Below are 12,711 nucleotides of genomic sequence, written 5' to 3' on the forward strand. Positions count from 1 at the left end.
CAAACACCACTATTAAATGGCGTCAAGGGCTTTTAAATGAAACCGTTTGGTAATAACATAAATATTAACTACATATTTGGCAGCACGTATTCCCTCTAACAGTCAGAAGAGAGAACTCCTCTTATAATATCTTGGTAAAATGCAGAAAACTTGTCTATAAATGAAGCCACGTTTCATTTATCATAGCATAATGTGAGTCATTTCTTAAGCATCCATAGGCTACAAAGACAACCTGTCTGAAATTGACCGAGAATGTTGCTGCTTTTCTGCACGTTGACGTTATTGGCAATTTTCTAAAAGCAGCGGGGAAGCCGTCAGCTTGGATCAATTGGATAAACTCTCACCATGAATATTACCCGCTTAGAAGTGCTTTCGAAGTGGCTGGTGCGCAGAAACGCCGTGGCCGATTCCTATATAAAGCTCCAGAATTTCATGAAGTGGCAATTGAGTACAAATCACACCTTAAACTCGATGACCGGATGTCCAATAATAAAAAAAAACAAGCTGTATAGAACTAAGTTTGTTGTAGTTTATGAGCTGTATTATATTTTCGCGCCTTATGTATACAAACCTCTGTGACCTAATACATTACCAAAAAAGGAACTCCACGAAGTGAATGATGAGGAGTGGGCGAAGCTAGGTCCTAAGGTCCATAATGTCTACGTTGTAATCGCCGACTAGTATCAAGGGTTTGTGCTTGTGGCAGTTTTGTATTTTTCTGTCCCAATTATGACTGATATTAGTCTACTGCTCAACCTTTTTTTGTGCCTCACATATGTTACCCGAGCGATCCTCATATAATGTAAATTAAGTGCCATAAAGTGACATAAAGAGTCGACGACAATGCTCAGTCCATAATGTGTACGTTGAAGTCGCCGACTAGTATAAAGGGTTTGTGCTTGTAGGTGCCTTATATTGTTTCGTCACGATTATGATTGTTGTTCGTCTATTGTAAACCTTGTTTTTAATTCTCATACACACATAAGTTTCAACTATAGCAACAGTTTTTTAATCACCATGACAGCGAACAGTGACCGTCGACGACAAAGCTAGGTCCTAAGGTCCATAATGTCTACGTTGAAATCGCCGACTAGTGTAAAGGGTTTGTGCTTCTGGGTGTTTTACATTGTTCTGTCACAATTATGATTGATATTAGTCTACTGTAAAACCTCTTAGGGGATTTACATGGTGCTGTGCCGTGAGCACGGACACCACACAACGGCCAAGCCTAGACCCTAAGATGCTTCGCCCCTAAAATTACTTTTTCCACGTTTGGTCAAGACGATGCTATCAGAGAGGTATTTTCTGTAAGTGTAACATAGGGCACAGAAAGTCGCTAGAAGTTTATTCGGCATGCTAAATAATAAGCAACGTCTTTTTTTGTTAATGTTACCCTTGAGCAAGTGCCAGAATGCTGAGAAAATTGCAGGCTGGTAAGAAGTGTTTCTCTAAGTATGACAACTTAGGGAAATGCAGGAACGTCATCTGGACTCAATATAGCGCGCGGTGTTGCAGACACCACAAGAATAGACCATTCCTTCGCTTACGAAAACAAAAGCCCTCTAAAATGTTAAATAGTTAAGCATGACATGACATTAACTTTACTGAGGTCCTGAAGAGCTCACGCTCGGGACGGCCCTTCATGAGCTAATGGCTTCACGCATGACGGGCTGGCATGCCTAGGCCCACCGCAACGAGCTCTAAGGACAAATTTGTCGTGAAACTTTTGTGATATGATGCCATGAACAAAAAAAACAATTCTTGAAATATTCTACGACACCTACTCATTCAAAAGATGTCGAAGATATTATTGTTCCGTAGCCGATTATCCTTTTCGACTATTGCTGTGCTTGCCGTTTGACGACTTGCGGGGTACTGATATACCTTGTGACAGTTTTTGCAAGCAGTAGCCTTAGAATGGAAGCGCTTTTTTAACCTCTCACATCTGGGCAACGTTACCCTTTTGATGAAACAATGTTTATGCAGTGTTACAAGCTTTCACTGCCAAAAGGACATCACGGCCACAAAGAGCTGGTATGCGCTACGTATATATCAGCTGAAGAATGCACGAGTTGCCGGGAAATCATTGCGGACACATGTTCAATGCCATTAGAAAAGTTTATTCACAAGGTGTTTGATTGGGGTGCACTTTTCTGCAGGGGAACTCCGCTACCAGGCCGAAGACAGTGACTGCACGCATATCATCACAGACGAGCAATATGCAGAGAAAGCCAAGAAAGCAGTTTCAAACATGAAAATGAAGGTAGGTAACCACGTATACTCACTGTTTCAGTGCCTATTATATGAACCGGTACATAAATGTCTAACTTCTCCACTAAAGGGAAACCACAAAGTAATTCAGATATATTACTAACGCAAGTTCCACGGATAATCGTTGCGTCTAACGCCCGTTAGACCTATTAGGAAACCAGAAGGGATCTGTTGATATTTAGTTAAAATACACAAGATAAGCATTAGTTTGGCAATGTCGTGCGGTGCAAACAACAACCGATTCATTTAAAATCAGGCAATATATCCAAGCATGTATTTAGTGGTAAGTGAGAACTGCAGCAAATATCGTACATTTCACCGTGCAAATCATTGTGTTGAGTAGACACACCATAGATTTGGAAGTCTTTGTATTAGGCCAATTAATTATATGCTTTATTAGACAACATTTGCATTAGTTTGGAGCTATGTTGCTCAGAAAAGCAACCGTGCGAGGAATGGCTCCAGTGGCATGCCCTGTTCAACCACGACTCATCCCTCGTCGTAAGCAGGCGTCAGATGATTGTGAAGGTGCCTCATGGGAAGGGAGGCGAAGGTTCATCGCAGCGCCCCCTCCTACTAAATGAATGTATTGGGAAGATTTTGCACTTCCCCCTTTTAAGTGAGTGGGGGGAGCGCCTCCCCCGTGCGCACCCCTATGGTGCAGAATAAAGCAGCGAGCCGGTAAAGCGCAAAACTTAATATTTTACGTGCGGAGCACTCTAGGGGCCCGGCTTGTCGCCCATCCGTACATCTCATGTGGCATGATCACGCTCACAGTAACGTGCTCAATACAGGCCATAACAAAGCTAGCAATGCTCAAAACCGGGGTAAAATGAACGAACAAGGTCTAAAATAATGTAAATAATAGAAATAACCAAGAAGTAATCGTAATAATTAACTTAAATTAACTAAAAATGTTTCGAAAACCTGCGGCTGACTCCGGGGCAGAGCAAGAGAGGGCGTCACCGCCTCTCCGAGCGAGTGAATTCCCCTCCCCCGACGCTTCGCTGGCGCTGCGCTGCTACATCTGATAAGGGAAACTACCTGATGGAAGTCATTGCAAACGACGCGTATTTCAACTGCTATAAGAAGCAGGAAGTCGATAAAGCACAGCAAAAAGTAACCCACATGTCGCACACCAAGTTTGCGAATCTCCCTAACAAGATTCTAGTCATGCTGTGGAAACCCTTCATACCTACCTAAAACATTGGCGTCATCGACGCTTAGGTAAATGTAGCAGTTGGAAGTCTACTAACGGAGAGCGCTGGTTGCCCCTGCTACGCACGTCCTCAGGGTTCACAGTAGTGGACCTTCCATGCTTTTTTTGCCACTCGTGGAACACCATACGCATCACCGTTGCGCGACTCGACGTTTCCGTAGATATCTGTTTTGCGGTTCTCATGGTGTTTTGCGCAACGACATTTTTATTGCGATAGCAATTATATGGACAGTCTCGGCTAATTTTTGCCGTCGCCGCTGTCATGCATCGTAGATGTACATGTATATATATATATATATATATATATATATATATATTGCAATGAAGAGCGCATGCACAGCTAGCGCGAAGAGGAGAAGGACGAAGAGCAGAATAAGAACAGCCGGCCCACGAACGGGCATTGTCTCTTGTTCTTCTTACAATGGCGCAGTCTACGACCATCGAACCGTAAGCGCGAGCCTCGATCATGGCACCCGCCAGCTTGCAGCCGCAGTAAGCGCGAGTTGAGGGCGGCGTCCAGGCCTCCTCAGCACCTACTAACCTGCCGCCGTTGCAACCACCGTTCGGGGACGGCGTTTAGGCCTCCTCGACGGCTCCACACCACTTCCCCGACGCCGTGATCCCTGTTCATGACAAGGGACGCCGTCCACGCATCCTTGGCCATGGATCCAGCCGCCGTGAGCACCGAGACCGCCGCGCACTCTGCGAACACCGCCTATGGCTCTTCGGGCGCCTCAACCGACAACGGTGGGGAACTTTTTCGTGTCCTGGAGGAACTATCTCGTCAGCTTCACCGCATGTCGTTCTTGAACTCCGGGTTCTCACCTGCCGCTTCATCATCGTCGGCTGTTTGGGCAGTGCCAGTGTTTCGCGGCTTCCAGGACGACGTTTTCCTGTGGATCGAGACCATCAACTCGCTCGGCGACCACCATGCCTGGACGGACCAGCAGAAATGGCTAGTAGCCATCGACCACCTTCGCGAAGCCGCCAAGGCCTGGCATGCCTACGAAGGCATGAGGCAACGAACTTGGCCTGAATGGTGTGCTAAGTTGAAACGTCTCTTTCGCCCGCTTTTTCATGACGGCGACCCCTTCCCTGCCGACCGAGTCACTACCACACATGGGAGTCGCGAGGTACACCACCTCGATGGTGCAGCTCGGGCATTCACCAGCTTGCCCTCCCTCTGTGACCTAGATCGTGAAGGGCGCCGTCCTGGCGGTGCAGTTGTGCCCTGCACTAACGAGCCCTCTCTCAGATACCGAGTTCCTGAGGGGCAACACCGCGATGATGAATCTGTGTCCTGCAGCTCCTTCACAGCAAGCTTAGCGGAACACCCAGCGACAGACACTGACAAAGGCCACAAGATTGGCTTTGCGGCTGAGGACTCACACTCCGCATCGCGACCAACTTCACGACCTTCCTTGTCCGAGACTAAGACCGCCTCCAAGCCACAGTAGCCAGTGAGCCACCACCCAAGCTGGCCAGCGCTAGAGTGCTTGGAGGCGTCTGGTGACTTCCACCGTGTGCCGACATCAGCATTATCCCAACCAGCCGGTGACGGTACACTAACGACCACTCCGGCTTTGGTCCACAACCAGGAGCCACATCATCCCGGGCTATCACCGCAGTTATTGGCCGAGTGTGCGGTCGCTCGCCACTTGCCAAGCACCGTCTCCCTAAAAGAAGCTGAAGTGCCTATCCCACCTAAGGCCATTGTCATCGAAGACCTGGTCGTGCAGCCCATGTTTGCAGATGATGACACGGCTTCTGCCCAAGACGGCTTGACTGCACGCGGCGCTTTGGTAAGAACCACAAGCTCGAGAACAAGTACATCAGCATTAACTCAAGAGCAGGACTTGCCTCATAAGCCAGTGCGTGAACCTCGCCCTGCGTTGCCGCAGATGTCTAGCGAGACGCCCCGTCGCCCGTTGACGCACCGCGAACAGCGCAGACGCCCCCGCTCATTCTGGAGAGTGGCGGTGCTACATTCACGATTTGCTGCCCTTTGTTATCAACTGCGACGTGATAGTTGTCACGAAGACCTGCAATCAATGAGGCCCGTGTACTTAGATTTAGGTGCACGTTAATGAACCCCAGGTGGTCGAAATTTCCGGAGCCCTCCAATACGGCGTCTCTCATAATCATGTGGTGGTTTTGGGACGTTAAACCCCAGATATTAATTAATTACCTGCAATCAATGAGACCACTTCGACACAGCCAGTGCCGTCCACCAGAACGTTTGGCAGCACAGCAGAACAAGTCGCGACCACCACAACCACACCCGACCCGTGACCGGCCTCCGCGACGCAGCCAATGGCGCCCGCCAGAAGCATTAGCGCTACCTGTGATGGACAGCACCCAGGACCTCTGAATGTTTTCACCAGCGAAGAAATGACCAACGCCAGAGAAGGGCCACTTTCGGGCAGAACTCGATGCTCGCAGCGTGGCCGAGTGTAATGAAGGCAGCTCTCGGGCACGGGCGCATGCACAGCTAGCGCGAAGAGGAGAAGGACGAAGAGCAGAATAAGAACAGCCGGCCCACGAACGGGCGTTGTCTCTTGTTTCCCTTACAATATATATATATATATATATATATATATATATATATATATATATATATATATATTTAAGCTGTTTATTGGACAGCACTCGGCGACAATGAGCTCGGCGACAAGGCAAAAGCACGGGCTCCGAGCGCGAGCGGCGTTTAGAAGAGGACGACCCACTAGGAGCCGCTGGAGAGCGCAACCGTTAAACAGTACCAATTGCTTCGCCACAATTACCCCGGGCACGAAAAGGGAGCCGTCCGGCGACCTAACAGCTCGTCACTATGAGTGGGTCATAGTAGGCCTTGAGGCGCTCCACGTTGACTATGTCGCGCCCTCGACGGCGCATGTCCGAAGCTGGTTCGATGGGTTCGATCAGGTAGTTGACCGGGGATGTTCGCTCGACGACCCGGTAGGGGCCTTCGTATTTCGGCAGTAGTTTTGACGAGAGACCAGTTGCAGTGGTAGGGACCGAGAGCCATACGAGCGCTCCGGGGAGGAACATGGACTCAGAAGTGGTGGTGCTACCGCGAAGACGACGCAACGCGCGAGTGCTTGGTGTTGCCGACGGATCAGTGAGCAAGTCTATCAGCGAGGCGATCCATTTATCCTTGCGCTGCTCGGTAGTGATGGTGTGAACATCGATAGAAGAAACAGCAATGTGAGATACTGAGCAGGAGGCATTGTCGTCAGGCAAGGGGGAGCGCGAGAGGGCGTCGGCGTCAGCATGCTGGCGTCCGTTGCGGTACAGCACCCGGATGTCGTAGTCTTGCAGGCGAAGTGCCCAGCGGGCAAGACGGCCCGAGGGATCCTTCAATGACGACAGCCAGCATAATGCGTGGTGATCGGTGACGACATCAAATGGGCGACCATACAAATAAGGTCGAAATTTTGTAAGGGCCCAGATGATCGCCAGGCACTCTTTTTCCGTGACAGTGTAATTGGTCTCGGCTCTAGTAAGCGTACGACTTGCGTAGGCGAGGACATATTTGGGGAACTCTGGTTTGCGTTGCCCAAGAACAGCACAGAGGCCTACACCACTGGCGTCCGTCTGTACCTCCGTTGGGGCCGTAGGGTCGTAGTGGCGTAGTATGGGAGGAGACGTCAACAAACGACGGAGGTTTGCGAACGCGTCGTCGCATTCGGACGACCACGAATGTAGGGGCCCGTTACTTCCAAGGAGCTTCGTCAGCGGCGATATGATGGTGGTAAAGTTGCGTATGAAACGTCCAAAAAAAAGGAGCACAATCCTACGAAACTGCGCAGTTCTTTGACGGACGTAGGTTTGGGAAATTCGGCCACGGCCCGAAGCTTGGCCGGATCGGGAAGGATTCCGTCCTTGGACACGACGTAGCCTAGTATTGTCAGCTGCCGTGCTGCAAATCGGCACTTCTTCAGGTTCAGTTGGAGGCCGGCGTTGGTCAAACGCGTCAAAACATGCCGCAGACGTTGAAGATGCGTGGAGAAGTCCGGAGCGAAAACGACGACGTCGTCCAGGTAACACAAGCACGTGTGCCATTTCAAGTTGCGCAGAACGGTGTCCATCATGCGCTCGAAGGTCGCGGGCGCATTGCACAGACCAAACGGCATGACGTTGAACTCGTACAAGCCGTCGGGCGTGACAAAGGCTGTCTTCGGTTGAGCGTCATCAGCCATGGGTACTTGCCAGTACCCCGAGCGCAAATCGAGAGATGAAAAGTATTCTGCTCCTTGGAGGCTGTCAATCGCGTCGTCGATTCGCGGCAGTGGATAAACATCCTTCCTAGTGATCTTGTTGAGCCTTCGGTAGTCCACACAGAAGCGCACAGAACCGTCCTTCTTGGCAACGAGAACAACAGGAGACGCCCACGGGCTGTCCGAAGGTCGAATAACGTCGCGTCGAAGCATATCGTCCACTTGCTCATTAATTACCCGACGTTCTGTGGGAGACACGCGATATGGACGTTGCCGCAGTGGTGGTTGGGCGCCAGTGTCGATGCGATGCGTAACAGCGGACGTGCGGCCGAGAGAAGTTTGCCCGACATCGAAAGAAGAACGAAATTCTTCCAGCAGGCACAGAAGCTGGGAACGCTGGACCGACGTAAGGTTGTCAGCAATGGAGGGACCAAATACATCCGCGGGTGAGGAATCAGACGTGGAAACGGCACTGGTGGTACGGGAACTGGTGCAGTGCGAGTCATCTGGTGCGTCCAGAACTTGTTCGTCTTCGAGGGGCTCCACTCTGCCGAGACATTCCCCTCGCACCAACGTAACAATGTGCGGGGATGGGTTGGTAACAAAAATAGCGGTGCTACCCTGAGTGACTTGCACGGTCGCGAAAGGTACCAGCAACCCTTTCCTAGTGCAAACGCGGTCAGATGGCGAAAGGAGTGCAATTGTGTCACAGAGACCGGCGCAATAAACAGGCACAGCCGTCGACGAGTTTGCAGGAACTTTGGTATCGTCTTTGACGAGGGTCTTGGTGAATACCGATGGACTGTCTGCCGGCGTCAAATGTGAGAACGGTGAGAGTTCGAGGGCGGCTGGTGCGCAGTGAATTATGGCGTCGTGGCGGGAGAGAAAATCCCATCCCAGGATGACGTCGTGGGAGCATGCAGCAATTATGAACTCGACGTCGTACAGAACGTCGTGAATGACGACGCGAGAAGTGCATACTGCTGTAGGCCTAATACTCTGGGAGCTGGCGGTACGGAGGGACATCCCAGAAAGTGGCGTCGTCACTTTTCGAAGTAAGCGGCTAAGTTTTGCATCCATAACGGATACGGCGGCTCCAGTGTCGACAAGGGCAGATGCGCGAACACCGTCCACAAACACGTCTATGACATTCGATGGACTTCGCTGAGGGCTTTTACAGTTCGATAGCGTCGCAGCCCTTGCCTCGTGGACTGCGACGACTAGTTTTCCTGCTCTCCTGCGACAGAACGTGGCCGCATTGGTGACAGTGAGCGACGGCGTGGAGACGGAGAGCGGCGAGTGGATGGAGCTGGACGTGACGTCGGCGACATAGGCGGGTCGTAGAATGCGCGGCTGGACTGGCTGGTGGTGGTTGACGCGACTCGAGGCGGCTGCACGCGATGGCAGTAACGGGCCACGTGACCGGCATAACCGCATGCAAAGCAGATGGGCCGATTGTCCGGTGTGCGCCATCGGTTCGCCGGGGCAGGTCCCGCCCACGTCGCAGGATGCGATTGACGGGGCGGCTGCTGAAATGACTGCAAGGTGGGTTGCAGTCGGTGCCTAGAGATGACGGCAGCATACGGAGCCGGCACGCCCGTATCGAAAGACGGAGGTCTAGCGGCGGCTTCGGCGTAACTCAACGGTGCAGCCGCAGGGATAGCCTGGTGCGTCCTGGCGACAACCTGAGCGTAACTCTGTGGCGCAGGAGCCGGAGGTTGCTGGTGGTACTCAGGCATCACCTCCGCGATTTCCTGCTCAATCGCTCGGAGGATGGGAGAAGGAAGGGTCGTCGACGACTGTTGAACATGCGGCGGGTGGGCGAAGGCCAGGAGAGAGAACTGGCGTGCGATTTCCTCGCGCACGAATGCCTTCATTTCTGCCAGCAGCGTGGCCTGGTCAGGTATGGCCGCCAAGCCAGCAAGCTCTTCGTCGCGTGATGGAGAGCGACGGGTCATCGAACGTTGCCGGCGGAGCTCCTCGTAGCTCTGGCACAGTGTTATGACCTCGGCCACGGTGGAAGGGTTTTTAGCGAGCAACATGGTGAAGGCATCGTCGTCAATGCCCTTCATAATGTTCCGGATCTTGTCAGACTCGGACATGGTGCCGTTGGCTTTCTTACACAAGTCCAGGACGTCTTCGATATAACTGGTGAAAGATTCACCGGCCTGCTGAGCTCGTTCGCGTAAGCGCTGTTCTGCTTGCAGCTTACGAACTGCAGGGAGGCCAAAAACATTGATGACGGCGGTCTTGAAATCCGACCAAGTAGCAAAATCGGACGCGTGGTTGTTGTACCACAAGCTTGCTACTCCCGCGAAGTAGAAGACCAAGTTGCTCAACTTGCCTGCTTCGTCCCATTTGTTGGGTACGCTCACGCGCTCGTAAATTGCCAGCCAGTCCTCCACGTCGGTGCCATCGGCGTTAGTGAAGATAGGTGGATCGCGGATGCGTGGGACACCGGGACATGTGGCCGGTGTGGGAGGAGGCGTTTGCTGAGCGACGTCTTGAGGCATGGTAGATGGCAGAGTACGGGAACGAAGCTCCAGGGGCATTGAATGGAAGCACAGCACTCTCCACCAATTTGTTAAGCTGTTTATTGGACGGCACTCGGCGACAATGCACTATGGCGACAGTCAAGGCAAAAGCACGGGCTCCGAGAGCGCGAGCGGCGTTTAGAAGAGGACGACCCACTAGGAGCCGCTGGAGAGCGCAACCGTTAAGCAGTACCAATTGCTTCGCCACAATATATATATTGTAGAGAAGCCTTGGGACATGGTAATGGGTTACCCTCTCCAGCGCCTTCTAGTGGGTCATCCTCTTTGGCTGCTTGAAAAAAGAACGCCGCTCGCGCAGGGAGTTCGTGCCTTGCCGTGACTGTCGCCATCACTCATTGTCGTTGAGTGCTGTCTATTAAACACCTTAACAATATATATATATATATATACAAAAGCAACAAAAAAATAATTCAGAAATACTTTCCGACGTGCGGAATCGAACGGTTGACCTCTCGCTCCGAAACACGCGGCGTTAGACGGCTAAGCCACGGAGAGTAGCGTCTCTCAGCATGCCAACGGCAAGCTATTTATACACACCATTTATTTCAGCGCGCTTTCTTACTCACCAGCGAGATGGCGCGATGTGCGCACTGGGCGCTGGGCGCGCTTTAAAGGTTGTCGCCCCGCTCCGGCGAGCGCCGGGCCTCTTCGCCCTACAGGGCGTGGTCGCCTTCATGCGCTCATCTCAAGTAAAGAAGGTGTAGCGAAGCGTTCCTACTCAGTAATGGGTCGTCCTCTCGAGCGCCTTCTAGTGGGCCGTCCTCTTCTCTGAGAGCACGCCCCTCGTGCTGAGAGTCGGCCCGCTTTGACTGTCGCTGTCGTGCGCCGTCGCCGAGTGCCCGTTAATAAACGTCTTGACAATTTGGTGGAGGTGCTGGGTCAGTCTGTGTCACGGCTGTGTCAGTCTCTTGCATCGGTCTCGCCGACGCCGTTGCACTCCTTTCTTCATCTAACCGCGTCTTCACTAGAAAAGGCTTGTTGGTGCCATTTGCGACCATGCAAGTCATTCAGGGCGACACCGATATTTTCGTTACGAACCCATCGCCGTACATTGTTAGGTAGGTGCGAGGGGAATGTCTCGGCAGAGCGGAAGCCCTCGAAGACGCACATGTTATGGACGCACCGGGTGACACGCACTGCGCCAGCTCCCATTCGCTCAGTGCTGTTTCCACATCTGATTCGTCACCCGCTGATGTATTTGGTTCCTCGATTGCTGAACACCTTACGTCGGTCGAGCGTTCCCAGCTTCTATGCCTGTTGGAAGAATTTCGTTCTTCGTTCGATGCCGCGCAAACTTCTCTCGGCCGCACGTCTGCTCTAACGCATCGCATCGACACTGGCACCCAACCACCACTGCGGCAACGTCCATATCGCGTGTCGCCAACAGAGCGTCGTGTAATTACCAAGCAAGTCGAAGACCTGCTTCGCCGCGACGTTATTCGACCCTCAAACAGCCCGTGGGCGTCTCCTGTCATTCTCGTTACGAAGAAGGACGGCTCTGTGCGGTTCTGTGTCGACTACCAACGACTCAATAAGATCACCCGTAAGGGCGTTTATCCCCTACCTCGAATAGACGATGCCATTGACAGCCTGCAAGGAGCAGAGTTCTTTTCATCGCTCAATTTGCGCTCAGGGTACTGGCAAGTCCCCATGGCTAATGACGCTCGACCGAAGACAGCGTTTGTCACACCCGACGGCTTGTAGGAATTCAACGTCATGCCATTTGGGCTGTGCAATGCGCCCGCGACCTTTGAGCGCATGATGGATACCGTTCTGCGCAACATGAAATGGCACACGTGCCTGTGCTACCTCGACGACGTCGTCGTTTTCGCCCCGGACTTCTCAACACACCTTCAACGCCTGCGGCAGGTTTTGACGCGCTTGAGCGACGCCGGGCTACAACTGAATCTCAAGAAGTGCCGATTTGCAGCACGGCAGCTGACGATACTAGGATACGTCGTGTCCAAGGACGGCATCCTCCCCGATCCAGCCAAGCTTCGGGCCGTGACAGAGTTCCCCAAACCTACGTCCGTCAAGGAACTGCGCAGTTTCGTAGGAATATGCTCCTACTTTCGACGCTTCATCCGAAACTTCGCGACTATCATATCACCGCTGACGAAGCTCCTTGGAAGTAACGGGCCCATCAATTCGTGGTCGTCAGAGTGCGACGACGCTCTCGCAAAGCTCCGTCGTTTGTTGACGTCTCCTCCCATTCTACGCCACTACGACCCTACGGCCCCTACAGAGGTACACACGGACGCCAGCGGTGTTGGCCTCGGTGCTGTCCTTGCGCAGCGCAAACCTGGGTTCCCGGAATATGTCGTCGCATATGCAAGTCGTACGCTTACTAAAGCCGAGACCAACTACACCGTCACGGAGAAAGAATGCCTGGCAATCATTTGGACCCTTACGAAGTTCTGACCTTATTTGTATGGTCGCCCATTTG

General features: G+C 52.2%; 1 protein-coding gene across 1 annotated transcript in view; it reads left to right on the forward strand.

The window, feature by feature from the left end:
* Positions 1 to 12,711, forward strand: part of LOC119383938 (uncharacterized) — an 84,680-nt gene that overhangs the window by 21,043 nt on the left and 50,926 nt on the right. Inside the window, exon 3 of the mRNA XM_037652214.2 lies at positions 2,160 to 2,263. Coding sequence (XP_037508142.1) covers positions 2,160 to 2,263 — 104 coding nt within the window. The remainder of the gene's footprint in view (positions 1 to 2,159; positions 2,264 to 12,711) is intronic.

The sequence above is a fragment of the Rhipicephalus sanguineus genome, chromosome 2 (assembly GCF_013339695.2).
Source record: "Rhipicephalus sanguineus isolate Rsan-2018 chromosome 2, BIME_Rsan_1.4, whole genome shotgun sequence".
NCBI lineage: Eukaryota > Metazoa > Arthropoda > Arachnida > Ixodida > Ixodidae > Rhipicephalus > Rhipicephalus sanguineus.